Source organism: Heliconius melpomene, chromosome 1 (assembly GCF_056956725.1).
Source record: "Heliconius melpomene rosina isolate 202511_hmr_F chromosome 1, ASM5695672v1, whole genome shotgun sequence".
Lineage (NCBI taxonomy): Eukaryota > Metazoa > Arthropoda > Insecta > Lepidoptera > Nymphalidae > Heliconius > Heliconius melpomene.
The window spans coordinates 4062813-4081471 of NC_140389.1; the positions used below are offsets into that span (position 1 = coordinate 4062813).

Sequence of the window (18659 nt, forward strand, 5' to 3'; positions counted from 1 at the left end):
TATATGATACAAACTTCTAGAAAAATACATATGTATTTCCATATTTTACATCGCAGGGGTTAAAAATAAATATGAAAAACCAACGTCTGCCTATAAAGGTGGCGTTTATGGGTTGGATTTCTACTCTGTGCAAAGAATTAATTTCATTTCCTCACTTTCGAATGCCTGAACACTAGATTCCATCTGCCTGCCCAACTATATATGGGATATTGTACCTACTACAACGCCATTGCAAATATATTGCCTTTCACAACCACTGAGACAATACCGTCACTACATAATTAAATAATATATGGATCATACTTAAAACGTCGTTTAGACCCGTCCAACGCCATGACTTCCCATGTATCAGTGTTTTTATCAAAACTGAATGCCGCTACATTTATCCACTAAAAATTAAGAAATATCTATTTACTGTATTGAAAAAATGGTCAAGTGTGAGCTCGTACAGAGAGTTTAAAGGAAGGGGAATTAAGGACGGACAACAAAAAATAACAAGATAAGGAAAAGATGAGGCAAAAACTATGCATATACCTTCGCATCTTTTGATTGTTTTGATTTAGAATAATAGTTATCTATGGATTTACTACTTACCTCATACAAATTATTAAGTGTTTGTATTAAATCAGTCGAATGTTTCGTGGGCATGTTATCCAATTTCGGTATAAACGCTAATCCTGGGCAGGGATACTGCTCACCCTCGATAACGCCCAGGCTTAACCATTCTTCTGGAATCCTAAAAAGGTAGGATTACCAAAACTGTATTAAAGTCGTTAAGTTAAATGGCCAAAACATATAGAAACGACAATCAGTTGGCTTCATTTTTTTAGCTTTACGCTGCCCACATATAGAAATTAAGCTAAGGAAACATAGCGTTAAAACGATTCGTTCTCCAATTTTCTCAGTCTTAATGACATTTCCTGTTGAGTGGTAGAATTCAAAGCCAACGCTTGTCTCGTAACCAGAGCGAAGAAATGAAAATAATTAATTCCTTCGATTTGTAATTGAACCCACAACTGTAGCGCTTATAATCAGGTGCTGTGATGCTGCGCCATGACGCCCTCAATTACGGCCTTACAGCCAAAAAACACATGCATTCGTTTAAAAAACAACGCTCGACATAGAGCGATAGGAAAACAGAAGGCACCAACTCTTGGACGGTTTCCAAGAGACGAGGATACGTCTCCGGCTACGTTCATATTTTTCTATATTTTAAAACTTCCAAGGAAACTTTAAACTTACCTGCAGTCATATTCAGTATTATCAAATAGCTCTAAATCAAGTTTTGGAAAAACACTGTACAGACTGTAGTACGCTTCATCGGTGATGTTATATTCGCTGGTTGGCAACAACACATAGGGTTGAATACCACGCTCGCGTAGCATTTTCTTTAATAGAAAAATAACATATTATAAATACATGATAATAAAGTAAAATGGCCTTTTAAAAGATTTTGAACCTGTATAAAAACTGGCTAGTTTTTAGGCTAGGTAGGCTTAACTACCTAAAAGACAGCAAGAAGTCTAATAAGTGAGGTTATTAAAATTATTTTACTATTCCTAAGTACGTGGTATATATTTTAAAACATAATCTCTACGACAATATGTTAATGAAGGATGATGGTGTTTTTAGATAATCGTGGCATATATTTTATATATATTTGGGCCATAAAACTCTAAATCAACAAAAAGTGACTATTCACTAAGTTGTCAATAATCATAGCGAATTTTCAAAGCTGCTTTGAAATAAATACCTTTATATTAGAAGCCAAGAATTTCCTTCGTAATCTCTCTATCTTCACCAAACGTGGTAACTCTTTAGGTAGCACAACACTTAAAAATTGCAGTTTAGGTACGAACGTTTCAAATGGAAATTGCTGCAACAATGATATATGGTGAATATTTTATATGACTCTCTCATTCTCGGCAGTGTGAGTAACAACTTTAAACTGCAAGAAAAGATTATAAAATACTAACAATACTATCATCTTCAGAATATGTGGTCCATCTACCAGGTGGTAGTAATATCCTAGGTTTCTGAGGTTTTGGCAGCGATATTACCATTGGTGCCAATTTATCCGTCTTTGCCTGGAATATAAAGATATATTACAAAAGATTTAAAGAACAAAGAGCTTCGAAGAAGAAAAATTCGCTGTTTAGGATTAATTAATTGGAAATGACTGGACTGGATAAGACAGTTAAAAGTGGTGGACAAAAGTGCTTTAGTTATTTTCATTGGACCATGCGGACAAAGCCACAGGTAAAACCTAGTTTACAAACTTTAATGACATCAAAATACCTGTAGTAACAATTTCATACGTTTCTTAGCGAACGTATATTTCGAAGAATCATCTTTCATCATATTGGATACGAGCTCCGAATAATACCCCCTTTTAGGGATCGAATCCCTTTCCGGATTGTCGTAAACTATGTCGTGTCGCTTTATTTTCTTCTTCCTACTATACATGTTTATATTAATGCTATTATTAATATTATTATAATAAATAAAGTAAAATATATTTTTGGGTATTCCTTAGAAACAACGAAATATATGTTTTTGACATACGTCAGTTCATACTTGTTTATATAGCTATTCTTTTATGAAATGCCAGTTATTTGTGTATTTTTGTAAAAGCGTAGTGAGACAGCGTCAACTGTGAGCGCAATGGTTGTGGGTTCGATATATTCTCTGAAAAATAATATATTAATATTATTTCCGTGCTCCGGAATAAAGCGATGTCTCGAAAAGAGGGGAACAGAGTGTTTTAACCCTATCTACTATTTTGTATAAAACGTGAATTTGAAAACATTTTTTTCAGCTTCATCTGTATTCAATGTACTTTTTCCTATTTTCCCACGTTAGGCAGGGGAATTTTATTCAGGGAATATTCCGTGCTGGACATCATGCTTTACTGAACTAAACAAAGTGACGAATACACTAAAGGTTTTCCCAAATGGACTCCGGATATCCAACTATTGCCTACAGTCAATCTCGGAACATATATTTGTATAGAAATCAAGACAAACCTTTCTAGTATTGTATAGTATTTTTATATGTAGATTAAACCCATATTCGGATTCCTTTACAGACATTATGCGATGCTTAAGAAATACCTTTAAAGAGCAAAAATAATTATACAGCAAATATAAATTTCTAAATGTACAACATTTATCGAGATTTGAAGTCATCGTTAAGAAGAAACAGCGTCAGAAATGAAAGAAGCAGAAACAGCGTTAGATATTAAGTACGAAGGGAATAGGAATATATTATAGAAATATATTTTAGAAAGAGGATGTCGTGGTCTGGGTGACAAGAGACGACCTGTAACGACGACGACGATTTTGGGTTTGATTCTCACTCGGGGAAATATTTATTATTTCAATTCGGCGGAAAGTGAAGGATGAAGCAGTGGCGTAGCTAGGGGGGTGCGAGCGGTGCGGTCGCACCGGGCATCAAAAGGAAAGGGGCATCAAAGTCGACGATTTTTTTTTTTTAGACCTTAGACCATTTTAAAGGGCATCAAGTCCCCAGGCCGCACCAGGCAGCAAATACCCTAGCTACGCCACTGAGATGAAGTGTCTTGACATTCGGTTCTCTCTGCCTATCTTAAATGGACCCCAATGAAATGGGGGTCCCTTTCATTGGGGTCCATTTAAGATTTATTTAGTTATTAACCCAAGTATAATACAGTTTCTAAAATCCATATAATCAAATTTCCCACCTACATTTCTAATCATCTACATTTATTCTTAACAGCTGGTCGATATACATTGAGGATTATGGAGCAAACCTAGATTAGAATCTTAGCGAATACCACACCAGAATATTGTGGGAAATTTACCCTACTGTGTACTGTCAGAATAAAAAAAAACTTTACGGTTTAATTTTTTTTTTTTATATATTAAAATATTATAATACAATTGTAAAAGTAGGTACTATGAAAAAATATATACCTGCTTGGAATTTTTTTTTCGGTTTTTAATAGAAGTTGGTAATTTATAAAAAAAATTTTCTAAAATTAAATCTTTAGACATGGTTTGCATTCTGCATTGTAAATTTCGTTATAACAACTTTTCTTCCTTTCGTTAGTTAGTCTTAAAATGTCATCCTATGTTTTTTTCTTCACGTTGTATCTGTATATAGAAGGATAGACAGAGGGAATCTATTTATAATGAGTCAAGACACTCCGTTCTCCACTTTCCGCACAATCAAAACATTACTAGTTGAGTAGCGACATTCAACGTTTTATTTTATTGCCAAAGCTAGGGAATGAAAACAAGTCTTTCCCTTGGGTGAGAATCGAACCCACAATCGTCGTGTTTACAGCAAACTACCAATTCATTCTATTTTATTCATAAATATTACCAAAAAATAATATCGAACTCACAGGACGCAATCTCACTTATCTATAACATGACGGCGTATGTATATAAAATAACCAACTTATCATTTTCTTATACTATCATTATTCTGCTGATCGTACATTTATGAATATAGATTTGAAGTGGACGTTGCAGCCAGTAATTGCATGCGGTCTTGTTTCCTTACCGATGTAAATGGATTGTTTCACCTTTGAATGATAAATTGATTGAAGTTATCTATAGATTGTTGCAAATAAAACAATCAGCTTTTATATACTTTGTTTATTTGGTAATATATCATCGACATCATCATCGACAGCCATCTTTTGTCCATTGCTGGACATAGGCCTCCCCCAATTCTCGCCACCACGCTCGATCTTCAGCTCTTCGCACCCATCCGCTTCCCGTCCCCCTTCCCGTTTGTATTTACGTCATTGTTGCATCAACTGCGCGATATGCTATTCACTCCAGTCTCCATTTTCTGTACATCCTATCCTATATCTTATAAAACAAAGTCGCTTTTCGTGTCTGTCTGTTGTTTCTAACTCTTCTTCTTCTAAACCACCCAACGGATTTTGATGCGGTCTTCACCATTAAGTCGGGTGTTTTTCGTAGAAGGTTTATATATAGTTTATTATTTGTACATTCTTATGTAAATTAACATAAATACGATAAATGTGTATAAAGTCCTACCCGTTGAGACACTTTCGTGCATGCGCTGCTCTAATGGTAAGTACTACATGAAAAAAATGTACTGGAGTATTGTTCCTCTTAATAAGATCTACAAAAAAGTCCGCGAGAGCATATTCGTATCTTTTAAGAATAACGTGTAGTGATCATATTTCTGTCTAAAAATAATAATTTCAATATATTTTTTATTGTGAGGGATATTTTTCCATAATGGTATTAATCCTTATCCTTTAAAATACTTTATTAATTTTCTACGTTACACGAAGATAAAATTTGCTTTTTACATTATTTCGAAATTGCGAATAGTTTTACAGAAAAACACATTTAATTGTTGACACATCCTGCCGTTGACACATCAGCTGTATGTTACTCAAGTTTCACTTATCCCTTACTCTCAGCATATAAATAAATACATTAGTTACGTTGGCCATTTAATGTAGACCTGAAAACTGTCTTTAGAAACTGTCTTTTACTGTTTTTCATTTTAATAAGTACTTTAGAAGTTGTTACAATATCAAAAAAATCCTTGCTGCGAAACGGCTCGCCACTCGCCATGCGTCCGCCGCGCCCGCCTGCCTTACACGCATCGGTAGTTCAGTGGTAGAATGCTCGCCTGCCACGCGGGCGGCCCGGGTTCGATTCCCGGCCCATGCATTTTATTTCATTTTCCTCACAGGCAGCCACGTCGTGCTTGCTTTTCATCAGGGACAGAATACCCCCTCAGCATTAACCACAAGCTCGAAAAAAAAAACCCGGCTGCCTCTATAGCAACGAAGATTTAGTTAGATGCGTTTGCACGTATTGGATAATTGGAGTTGAATGTATTATTTAAGCGTGATATATTTGGTTTCACATTTTTTGTAGTAGTTATTAGTAGGTAGGTTTTTGTTTATAATTTCTTCCGTTTAAAAATAGTCATTTCACCATCTAAAAATAGTCATTTAAATATATTTTAATAAGTACTTGAAAAGATTAGTAGCACAGATTTAAAATTACGGTACCTACTAAAAATTCCTTGCTGTGTAAAACAATTGGAAAATCCTTATTGAAACTACAAAAATGCGGGTTGCATTTGGGTTTAATTAATTTTCACATTATCTTAAGTGCTTTGCAAACATACATTACATGAATAATCCAGTAGTAAAAGCGGGCGAAGCCGCAAGAGGGTCGCTAGTTTAAATATAAAACTAAACATTCTTCCTATTTTTTTCTGAAATACAAATCAACCTAGAAGCTGAAAAACATGTGAAATATACAAAATTTGTGATGTATCGCACACAGGCGAAAAATAACCTTACTGAAAAATGAAAACTTGGCTTCCATGGCTTAAATTTTATTAAATTACTGTTTAAAAACATTTTTTGAAGGATCCTGTATCAAGCTTTATGTAGAATCCTAGCTTAGACGTTTCCACAATAAGATTAAATAGACATAAGCTCCTGTAAGCTGCTTACATAAGGTGAAATCTCTATGATGAACTTATTTTAAAATTTAACGCTTATACAAAAACTTATATTAGATATTTAATCTACAGCCATCGTATAAACGTGACGGTTGTGGGTTCGATTCCAACTCGGGGAAATGAAATTTTTAATATTTTCTTTTCTTCGCTTTGGTAACGAGGCAACTGAAAAAAAACTATTACAATTTTCGGCTGAAAGTGGGAAACGTAAGTGTTTTAATGCCAACGGAGTGTTTCACACACACTAGGTTTCCAAGTTCCCTCTTCCTACCCTGCTATATCTGCGTGATACAGCGTGAAGCTAAAAAATATTAGATATTCTTAATATTTTTAAAACGTTATTCAACATTTGGGTAACTAAAATATGTTTTAGTAGACGTATCAAAAATCATCTTGGCCTGTTTCCAAGAAAGGTGGTTTCAATTTCTCTATCTTCAAATTTTTAAGCATTTTCTAATAAATTATTTGTATACCACAATAACACATAAATCTCGATTCCAGAGATCCTCGTCACGTCGAGTAGAATCTCATTGCGTGAAGAACTATCGACGTCAATAAAGTCTTTGATGTCGGAACAAAGGATAGTATTGAAAGATATTCTCTTTTGTCGCCGGAAGCGGAAATGTCGAATAAAGTACCTTTGCTTATATGCGTATATAGAATTACAAAGAAATATGTATAAAATTTGGGCAAGATAGAAGAAGAAGAGAAGCTACGGTGGCCTAGTAAAGATCGTTTATAACTCTTACGTGCTATGGCTGTACGTGCAATGAAAGCTGGCAAGACAAGCAGCGGCGTTGAATTCCGCAAGACAGACGCAATGTTTCAAATGTGGACAGAAAGTGAAGTACGAAGTGTCTTGACACTAAATTCTGCCTACCAATCCGTTAGCGGGATACAGCGTGAAGCTGACACGAAATAAATTTAAATACACTTAAATGAAATAACATACCGCCCTACTAAGTTTTATACTTTGTATAAATAAAGCACAGCTGTAGTGTTATAGTTTATTTAAATTCAAGTTGTTCTCGCAGGCCGTTATAAATATTTAGTATTCTTCCACACTTTTGTTCTTCGAAGGATTTACAGTGCAAAGTATAATATTATTTATTTAAATTATGGTAAATAATACACATTTTATATGCAATTTAAATAATGCGAAGATTGTGCTATCTTCGTCATGATTTTTTTTATTTATATTTTATTCTGTTCTGTTCGAAAAGCTAGATAAAATAGATTTAAAAATGAAAAACTTTTTTCTCTTTCTTTTAATATGGCATGTTAGATGAAGAAACTTTACTCATTCTATTTAGAGTGTTTTCCCTCGATATCAGAGAGAAGAAATGAAAATATTAAATATTTAATTTCCTCGAGCAGGAATCGAACCCAGAACCTATCACGCTTACACCACAACCTTACACTTTCGCCCCCGCGCCGCGACTGGCCATTATGTTTGTAATAGTTATAATATTTTGGATTTTTAATTAAAAATAAGTCGTTTTCAAATAAGAAATATAATTTCTACAGAACTTCTTTACATCTAAATGTAATTATAACCGACTTGTCTTTAATCTACAAAGTAATTAAGACTTGGCGAGCTCGAGCGTGAACTTGATTGTTTGATGTGAATAATTAAACTTAGGACGTATAGCTCTTAGGATAGTTACCATTGAGGACCTACAACTGGGATGCTGTGTCATTTTTCAAAGGATAGAGAGCGTTGACAGGATGAAATCAGCAGCTCATTTTATCTTCTCAGAGAGAATTCTTTCCCCCAAATTAGAATTGTGGCCACAATTATCTTCTTCCATGACAATTAGACGCTGGTAACCGAGAAGTGAAATTATAAAAATCAAGGTCAAAGTTTTACACAACCTGGTATTTTGTGTAATAATATTGAACTATCGTTGCTATTTTCCTTAGAAGCCTAAACTTAAAACAGGAATATTTTCAATATATCCACCTAAATCAACCCGCTCCTAACAAATAATTGGATTAAAGTTAGCAAAGGCTCGTCGATTTCAATTCTATTAGAGGTAATCTGTTTAATAAATATGATTTTGAAAGCTGTGCCTTTAGCCAGAAGGTACTGCACAAAGTAAGATATTAAATCATTTAGATTAAATATTAAATTGTAGAAGTTCCATTTTTTTAACGCACGTTGTATTCTACATATAGCAGGGTAGGCAGAGGGAATCTCGAAATCTAGTTTTAAGGCACTTCCGCCCCCAAATTTCACCGAATTTCAGAGGCATTACATGTTGAGTGGCGGAACTCTCTGTCTCTGGCCTAATTTCTTATTATTAGGTTCCGGTTAGATAATAAACTTGTAACTTATCATCACTCTGTTTTTCAATTTCGTCTGTATATTTAAAAAATGCTTTTTAGGTAAGAATAGCAAGAACCCAACGTTTCCAACTTTCGACGTTCGAAAAACGTATAATACTAAATATATCCAATTAATCTGGTTTAAGAAATTCATTTAAAATTTCAAGATATGCCCATAATTATTACATATAATTATAATACACGGTTTCATATCTACTTACGAACAAAGGGAAATATATAATCTTATGTCCGATTCCTTGAAATATAATACAAAGGCGGCCATGTAATTAATAGGACTAATTGTTTTGGCAATACAATAGGTTTAGTGTTAGTTGTATTAATATCATTAATTAATATAATAATATCATATACCTAATGGGCTATTAGGCCAGACGTGCGACTGTAAGCGGGAGATGTTGTAGATTCGATTCTTGCTCGAAGAAATTAATTATTTAATAATTTAATTTTCTCGCTCTGGTAACTAGGCATAACGAGGCGTTAACTCAACACGCAATGCCTTCAGAATTCGGCGGAATGTGGGGAGCTAAAGCTTCTTAAGGGGAACGAAGTGTCTTAACACTAGTTTTCCAGGTTATTCTGCTATGAGCGGCAGCATGTAGATCAATAATAAGTTTTTGGTAGCATTAAGCTAAACAAAAACATTTATTGATCTAGCTCATCTCTTTTCTTCTCATCTCATCTTAAAGTCTTTATTTAGGTAGGCAGAGAGACCCTAGAGTAACACTCTATTTTCTGCCTGTTTGCCTTACAGCAGGGAAGGCCAAAGGAACCCACTACCATGACACCTTTAACCTCTACGTACCCAATTTTGAATACATTACGTGCAGAGTGGCGAAACTCAACGTTGCACTCTTTCATGATTCATTCCTTTGAGTAGAAATCGAAGCCAAAATCAACGCTTTTGATAAATGGTATGCCGCTGTGCCATAACGGCGTCAAATTTATCATCACATTTATATTAAAAAAAAAATTATATATTTGAATTGGCTTACACAAAGTCCTAAGGGGATATCGATTTTCCTACCTTACACAAAACTTAACCAAACATTGATCTATCAATATAATATTTTACTTCTGACAATATTTCACTATGTTTTATGGTTATTTCTTTCGACAGGGACATAAAAAGAAAATGGGATAACATCGTACGCCTTCAGTTTCTTTAATACAACTTCGATTTATGTATGTAAGGTGGTAATTGGTATGGAATATGGTATTGGAATGTGAATATTTTTCGTAAAATAAACTTTTATTTAAGAAAAAGTGTATTATTATATAAAAGTTATGAAATGTTTTTCGACTGTTTATATTTATAAAGGACAAAAATAGTTATTTCTTATTTATTATTGAAAAAAAAAATATTGACATATGTCAATAAAAAAGAACTACGAATAGATTACTTCACAGTTATATTTTAATCCGAAGCAAAAATATAGAAATTAAGCATTTTAAGGCCAAAGTAATACATAAAAAAATTAACAACTAACAATGGCTCGAAAAGGACAAGTTACTATCCAAGAAAGCATAGAACACAACGAAGAGTTTGAAGAAGTTCTTCATACGCATTTCGATCAATTAATTTGTAAGATTTACATAAAATTTAACATTAAATTTAATTAAATAAGAACTTTTAAGATAAATAGTATAATATATAAGTTTACTTATTATAGTTGATCTAATAATAGAGTCAGCACCAAAAATGCATATCTTTTAAATTTATTTATGTATTCTTTTATCTTCACGCTTTATCTCGCACATTTCAGGATAGACATAGGGAACGTGGGAAGCTACTATTAAGACATTCATTGGGTGGCGGAACTCAAAGCTGTGCCAAAGCACGTAAATCCTCATTACAAGTGCGAAGAAATGAAAATATTAAATATTTTATTCCCCCGAGTAGGAATCGAACCCATAACCGTCGCGTTTTCAGTCGCATTGTGCCACTGCGCCACTATGGCTTTTTTGACAACATTTTTTTAACTATATATGTATAACTATAATTTAATTTATTCTTATATTTCGAAATAATGAACGACCAAATGCTTATAAAAAAATGTTTATTAAATTATTCTAGGTATGGAAGTATATTCGGAATTCTGTGGACATTGCTTGGCGACCGGAAATGCTATACGGAAGGGGAAGTTGGAAATTGGCCAAGATAGAATCTACATGGTTAAGGTTAGATAAATTAAATTATTAAAATTCCTATTGCACATTTAAATTCCATCTCAACGCCAACACAGAATGTGGTGGTAATCCGTTAAAATTCTTTGCAAGGGATATATTTACTATCAGCAATATTTGTAAAAGCTTATATTAAAAATATTGCTGATAGTAAATATATCCCTGTTTTGTGTTTTAAATAATTAAATTTCTACTGATATTCGGCTTTATAAGCTGAACTCATTTTTGATTTGCTACTTAAGTTAAACAAAGTGTAGCATTATAGTGTTTCGTGTTATAATAATAATAATAATAATAAAACTCTTTATTGTACACCCAAAAAAGAAATAGAAGAATACAAGTAAAAGAATATGGTACAATAGGCGACCTTATCGCTGAAATAGCGATTTCTTCCAGGCAACCTTGAGGCGTTGAAAATCAAAAAAATAAATAAATTGTGAGTAGGGTGTAAATACATATAACAAACAACAACTACAAACAACTATATAAAAAAAAAATAAAAAAAAATATACTGACACAGCATCTCATTTATATGCGATGTTTGTAGATTCGTTCCCATTTGAAGCAATTGCTTACTTTTATTTCGAAGCGAGTGCGAGAAGCGATCAGCGAATCGAGACATTTCATGAAATGTGCATGCAACATGTTGCGTGGCGAAACTCAACGATACAATTTGAGCACTATGGCACGAGTGGTGAAGAAGCAAACTAATTAATGTAATATTCTTTTATAGGCTCTGGCTGACAAAATAGATGCACTATCAAGATTCAAGAACAAAAGTGAACCAGTATTTTTGTTTATATTTGTAAGTAAATTTTATATATTTTCACATAATTCCATTCTTGAGAAACAAAAACGTGACTATTGTCTATATTTTTACAATATTTGTAGGACTTATTGTAAACTAATTTAATATTTTCTTTCGAACTGCTTTTAGAAAGGTAAACTAACAAGAGCAATGTTTGGTGCAAATGGGTTAGAATTATGTAAAATAATTCAAGAAGAAATGGGATTGATGGAAAAAGAAATAGAGACTGGAATAGAACGACCGAAACAAGAGATTGATGAATTGTTGCCTGAAGAAGCTGTAAGTATAATATTTAAACTTTGAGGCACAGTAGAATATCATCTGACGTTTGTAAACAGCATGCTTTGGGGTCGATATCCAGTCGAGAAAATAATTATATTTAAATAATTATCTGTAAATCTACTCGAAGCGCAATATTTCAAATCCGGAGTACAAGTGGAGAAGGAAGTGTTTTGACGAAACAAAAGAAACTTAACTATACTTGAACTATATACTGAATTACCACTCTCAGTGACAACTTTTAATAAGAATAAGAATTACCCGTAAATATATACGCTACGCTTATGTTGCAGGCAAAAATAGAAGAAGATTTAAAGCTTGAAGAAGAATCTCGGGAAGTAGCTGAAAGACTTAAAGTACTGACAATTGCTGCTAGAAAGAAAAGGATCTGTGAACGTCTCTCGCGGCATATTCGGAATCTAAATTTCATATTATACTGGCCACATTGTCACAAGGCTCATTTGGATTTGTACGAGAAGTGGGATTTGATAAGTTAGTTGGTTTTTTTTAGGATAAATTTGGAAAGATATTTTAGACAATGAAATTTATAGTTATATAAACAGAAACACTGGCAATTGAGCTTACGCGAGATCGTGATGGTAGGCGTTAAAAGGAATAATATAAAGTTATTACTTACTAAACGTACCTCGCTCTGGTAACGAAACCAAGCGTGGCGTGGAATTCTGGAGCCGCACCTCCATTCAGTGAAAACTGAGAGAGATACAGCGTGAATTAAAAAAATAAATACCTTCTATATAATATTCAGATGTTCAAGTAGCAGCAAAAGAAACGATAGAAATGACAGAAGAAGGTGTAAAAGAGGCTCTCTACATGAGTGATGTAGATCCCAATGAGGCCTGCGTACACGCTCTGATGAAGGGGGAAGCTTTAGTGGTGCTGTTTAAGGTGTTTGACAACGATGGTCGAGATTTTGTTAGTAAGTAACATTTTTGAATTGAACTATAAGCACGACGGTTGTAAATTTGATTCCTGTTCGGCGAAATGAAATTCTTTTTCAATTTTCCTCTCCGGTAGCAAGATAAAGTGCAGTACACGCAACACGTAATGTCATGAAAATACAGTCGAATTGAGAACCTCCTTTTCTTACAGAGGTCGGTTAAAAAATGGGTGATACGCAAATAACGGCGTCTCTTAATACTAGGTTCCCATAAAAGCACTTCCGCTCCCCAGTTTGCGCCGAATTCTCGAGACATGGTAATGAAATAAAATATTATATATTTCATTCCGCCAAATGGGATTCGAACCTATAACCGACCCGTTTACAGCCGCATACTTTACATTTCTTATGTTGTTTTTTAATATTTATTACTAGGATTAATGAGGCACACACTCTACGAGGAAATTCCAGTGCCCAAAGAGGATGTACCGCCAGAGAAACAAGTGCCACCAATACCGGCGTATGAAAGATACGCCACTATCAGTAAAACTGCTAGAGAAGTTCGCAGAGAGCGATATGAAGCGAAATTGCAAAAATTGGTAAGTACTCGTATGCTATTAAATTTCTAGATCAATTTAGTAGCTTCACGCTGTATCCCGCAAATAGCAGGATAGGCAGAGGAAATCTAATGTTAAGACACTTGTTTCCCCATTTTCGGGACAATTAATTAAATAATTAATCTTACACACTATGTTTGTCCGTCCCTACTTAGTAACTGAACTAAGGTTACTTAGCCACTGAACCTAAAATTTTGTATTCTAAAATAGTTTTATTTTCAATATAAATTTCTGTCTAGGTTTTTATTTTAATTTAACTTTCGAGCTACAGACCTTAAACTTTGTACTTGCTATAAGACAAATTCCTTTAACTTCTATAATAGAGTCAATTTTGTTAAAAACTTTGCTTAAGAACTTTCTTACGGGGTGAAACTATTTAGATAGTTCGTCTACTCAGCTGTTGTCCTTAATATAACAGTAAAATGGTTAGTAAAATTCTATATTAACCTTAGAAAGTTATTTGATAATATTTTACTCTCATATTTCAATACTTCATACAAATTTCTAATTATTAATTGAATAATGTATGAATGATATCTACCACATTTAAAGAGTACGCTCGAATTGCCATATAACGAGAATAGCACTGGTGGAATGGGAGATGTAGAATATAATTTTATGGGCATAAAATATACCAAGGAATAAAATATTATATCACTTTCTTTTCTTTCTTCACGCTATATCCGGCACATAGTAGGGTAGACAGAGGGAATTTAGTGTTAAGACACTCCATTCCTATTAAAACACTATATCCCATGTATTGAGTAGCGACTAAACGCCGCGTTTTCCCACACCGAATAAAAGAAAATATGGAATATATTATTTCCGCAAGTGGAAATCGAACCTACAACCATCGTGCTTACAGTTGCATACTTGTGCCTCTGCGCCACAACTGGTTTCTATTCAGTTACTTTTCTTATTAAATATTATAGCGTGACGAAAAAGAAGAACGTGATCGTCTTGCAGCAGAACAAGCGCGTCTTGCAAGAGAAGCTGAAGAAGAAAAACAAAGAGTAGAAAAGCAAAGGCAGGAAGAGGAGAGAATGGCGAGAATTCAAGCTGGAGTTAGTAACTTGTTTTGATATGATAAGCATCACTTGTAACCCATTTTTTGTCGATCGATTTGCTAGAAACCATACAATCAAATACGATTGTACTCGCAATCATCAAGCATAAAAAATGAGACATTGCCTCACGATGACACAATGCTGTCAAGTTTTGAAATTTACCTAACTGAAACTTTAAAAAACGAAACTTGCGTTTAGCTACCAGCTGAACCAGAACCTGTACCTGGTGAAGAGGAAGTAGAAGGTGAAGAAACAGAAAAAGTAACTGAAGAGGTAAGTAGTAAATTGTAATTAAAAACAATAACACATATAAGGGTAAACAGAGGGAACTTAGTGTAAAGACTCTCCATACCCATTCATACTTCCATTCCCTACTTTTCCCCCTATTTTCGAGACATTGCGTATTGAGTACAATTGAGTGTTGCAATTTGTCAACCAGAGCGTAAAAATAAATGTTTTGCTTATTAGAATTCACCCCATAATCTGAAAATAATTTCATTAACTTATTTAATAAATATTCGTATAGTTCAAGCGTGCGAAGCCGCCCAGGTCGGCTTGTTTAAAATATAATCCAACGAGTGAGGATCGAAGCTATGTAGCCTGCATCGAAGGTCTCTATAATGTATAAGAACTTTTACTACGAATAAAAAAAGAAAATTACTTCTGAAAATTTTGCTGACATCAAAATCGTATCTAATAGATATATATTTTTTATTTTTTCTCATTATAGAGCAAATATTTTTTTATTTTTAATAATCTAAACTATATTAAGCAAGAGAAAGTGGAACCTGAAGAAGAAAAGGAAAAGGTAGAAGAAGAGGAAGAGTTCCACTCAGACGTATCTATAGAAGATGAAGAGTACATTCCACCTGGGGGTCTCTTCGTACCGGGCCTGTATACACCGCCTAACGAATTGGCCAAAGCTAACGGCTTAGCGTATTTCTATCCTAAGGTTTCTATTTTATTACATTGCTATCTACATTATCGTGGCCCCCCCTTCGTGTCGTAATTTTTTTCTTCAGATATCCTGCGGAATAGGAGCAGATAACATAACAATATATTTCTTGTTTTCTAAAATTTACCTGTTCCTTTCCTAACTTATAAAAAAACGTTTCTTTCTATCTAACATAGACGCAAATAGATTTACATTCAATAATATTAGGTATATTTTGAATTGTACTCGCTTAAAATTTAAAAATTAGGACCTTTTAAAGCCACTTTTATTACATATCGTCCATGTGAAATTTAAAAAAATATTCGTTTTTTTGATTTGGTTTTTCTAATATTATAAAAAAATCCCAAGAATAGTGTAAGACATAAATTCGAATCTTGCTATTAGAATTTAACCTATTTATAAACCTTATACCTTAATAAAAGTTTTACTTTATAAATATTATCTTTTCCATTTTAAAGGTAGTGTCCCAAGTGGCAGAGATAGACTCTGAGTTCCTACCTCCTCATATACTCGTTATGTTCACGATCGATAAAAGATATGAAGTCAAAGAGGTGATTGACCAATTTCGCGGAGAGGTGCTCAACGTAAGCTCAATTACAGTCTAGATATTTCATACGTCGTTTTCAATATTGGAAGTAACTTTTGTTTGGAGACTTCAAAAATTGCGAATTTTTTTTTTAAATGGTGAAATTTTTTTTAGCTTCACACTGTATCCCGCACATAGCAGAGTAGGCAGAGGGAAGGTAGTGTTAATAATTATGTTATAATTTCCCCGAATGGAGATCGAACCCACAACCTTCGCGTTACAGTTACTTATGCCTATGACGTCCTCAATTGATTCTTTTAATGTATATATTTTTTTATAATTGATTCCAGTACGGCGTGTTCGTAGGTGACGATCCGAACACCGCCGAGCATGTAGCGTTCACTATAAAACAGTACGACAAGATGTCAAGACATAGGGCAAGACAGTGAGATTATATATATGTATTCATATTTTAAAATACGTCATTAAGCACTAAACGCTAAGCAAATGAGTAATCGTCATATATTTACTTCTCTATAGTTTTTTTTTAAATATCAAAACAATTTTTCAACTCATGCCCCCGAGCAGGAATCGAATCTACAACCAACGTATTTACTGTCCATCTGACAACTGTACCACGATGAGATCGATACAGTTTATATTATGTATTTTTATTGTTTGTACTCCATAGCAAAGATCGCCTTGCAGTAATGGTTTCGAGGAAACGGAGCTTACCGCTCTTGCAGTTGGCGGGTCTGAGCCCGTGTTACATCAGCCATGACGTCACGGGTGGAGAACGAGACTGTCTAACTCTTTTCCCAGTGGGCTATGGGGATGAGTACGAGGAAGAAGAGAGTATACAGGAAGAGGAAGAGCAGGTTCTTATTCTAAATTTGTTAAAAATTACAAGTAATAATATTAATAATATTTTTGAAAATAAAATATCTAAAAATATGATTAATTACCTTTGCATATAAAAAAAATATTAAGTATTATTTCACGCTAAGAATATAAAAATAGTTTTAGAAAACGTACAATTTCGCACCTCCTAGAAACAGTTCCAAGTTTTCAAGTTCGAATCCCGTTACGTTAAAACTATTATAACATTTTCTAAAAATAATAAACTTAAAACCACCAACGATTTTCCACTGTTCATTTTGCTTTTCTTCGTAGAAACTATTATTAACATTTTACGTTATCTTCAAGAGCATAGCGGCGTACAGTTTACTTTGAGAGGAAAACTGAAAATCCAAACCAACAGTGTCTAAAACGAACCTTATTTCTGTACATTTGTACCCTTATTTTAGTCCAAAATAGAACTAAAATGAGGGTAGTTTTATAACAAGACTATAATTGTAGGAAGTTGTCGTCCAACCCGAAGCGGAGTCTGAGGTACTTTGTGTTAAATTTTACTACTCTTATACGAAAGCCTTGTATTTTTGCTGTTCAAACGGCGAACGTTTGGAGAAATATAAGCAGAATTTCACAGCAATGTATGGTAAAAAACCTATTTTTTTTAGTTTTTCTTGTAATATTCAAATAAAAATAAATAAAAAATTTAAATCAGCTTCACGCTGTATCCCGCACACAGCAGGGTAGGCAGAGGGAAGCCAGTGTGAAGATACAAAATTCAAATATTCATATTATTTTAGTTTTCATTTACAACTTATATCTAGTAACAGTAAAAAAATACCTTTTAGGTGCAGTTAAGAAGCTATAATATGTCAACACGGAAGTTGTGGATTCGAACTCCATTTGTACATAAGCAATAACTATAGATTTAGAAAATATTTTCATTTCCTCTGTGTTCTCAGACAAATGATGATGGCGACTTCCATTAACTTATATCTTTCTTTATACAAAAGTGTATTTTCTATGCTTCACGCTGTATCCCTAGCGGGATTAACGAGACGGAGTAAAAAATATTAGCATTCTGCAATCCTTCTTTACGTAATCTTTGACTACCAAATTCCATACTCTTCTGTCCATACAAGTTTTTGCTTCACATATTTATATAAAAACATGTCTAATAATCAATTTATTATAGAAAATAATAGTAAAACAAGAAGCTTTAGTCGCTCTCAGTAATTACAAACAAACCGCTCATTGCAGACGGAGGAAGTCGCTGATCAAGTGCAAGAGCAGCAAGAGGAGGAGGAGGAAGATTAGGGTCGGTTTTAATTGAAATGCGCCTTTAAAATGTTAATTGGCTCTCTAATGGAAGCTACAACGACGATATAGAAGATTTCTTAGTTTCTACTATTACTTAATAATAAATGTTATTTTCGAAGCGGAATAAATGTGTTTTTTTGTAATATGATAAAATATTAGGTAGGTAGTGGTAGTAGACAGAAGGAACCTAGTGTTAAGACACTCTGTTCCACACTTTCCGCCGAATTTAGGAGGCATTGCACTCGACAGAGTGGCGGAACTGTGCTTTGTCACCACAGCGAAGAAATGAAA

General features: G+C 33.8%; 2 protein-coding genes across 2 annotated transcripts in view; one reads left to right on the forward strand and one right to left on the reverse strand.

Annotated features, from left to right (window-relative positions):
- LOC146540991 (dynein axonemal heavy chain 1-like) overlaps positions 1-2466 on the reverse strand; it is a 50735-nt gene extending 48269 nt beyond the window's left edge. Inside the window, exons 1-6 of the mRNA XM_085208134.1 lie at positions 2299-2466; positions 1977-2087; positions 1754-1876; positions 1243-1388; positions 595-736; positions 304-389 (exon numbers count right to left, since the gene is read on the reverse strand). Of these exons, the coding sequence (XP_085064260.1) occupies positions 304-389; positions 595-736; positions 1243-1388; positions 1754-1876; positions 1977-2087; positions 2299-2466 (776 nt within the window). The remainder of the gene's footprint in view (positions 1-303; positions 390-594; positions 737-1242; positions 1389-1753; positions 1877-1976; positions 2088-2298) is intronic.
- Positions 2467-10350: 7884 nt separating this feature from the next.
- LOC146540992 (uncharacterized) lies at positions 10351-18484 on the forward strand. The gene is made up of 15 exons (XM_085195758.1): positions 10351-10444; positions 10937-11040; positions 11780-11851; positions 11984-12133; positions 12427-12625; positions 12900-13070; positions 13467-13630; positions 14581-14712; positions 14914-14988; positions 15488-15667; positions 16129-16254; positions 16547-16641; positions 16888-17074; positions 17556-17595; positions 18319-18484. Exons 1-15 carry the CDS (start codon positions 10351-10353, stop codon positions 18363-18365), a joined length of 1836 nt encoding a protein of 611 aa, XP_085051884.1. The 3' UTR covers positions 18366-18484.
- The last annotated feature ends 175 nt before the right edge of the window (positions 18485-18659 follow it).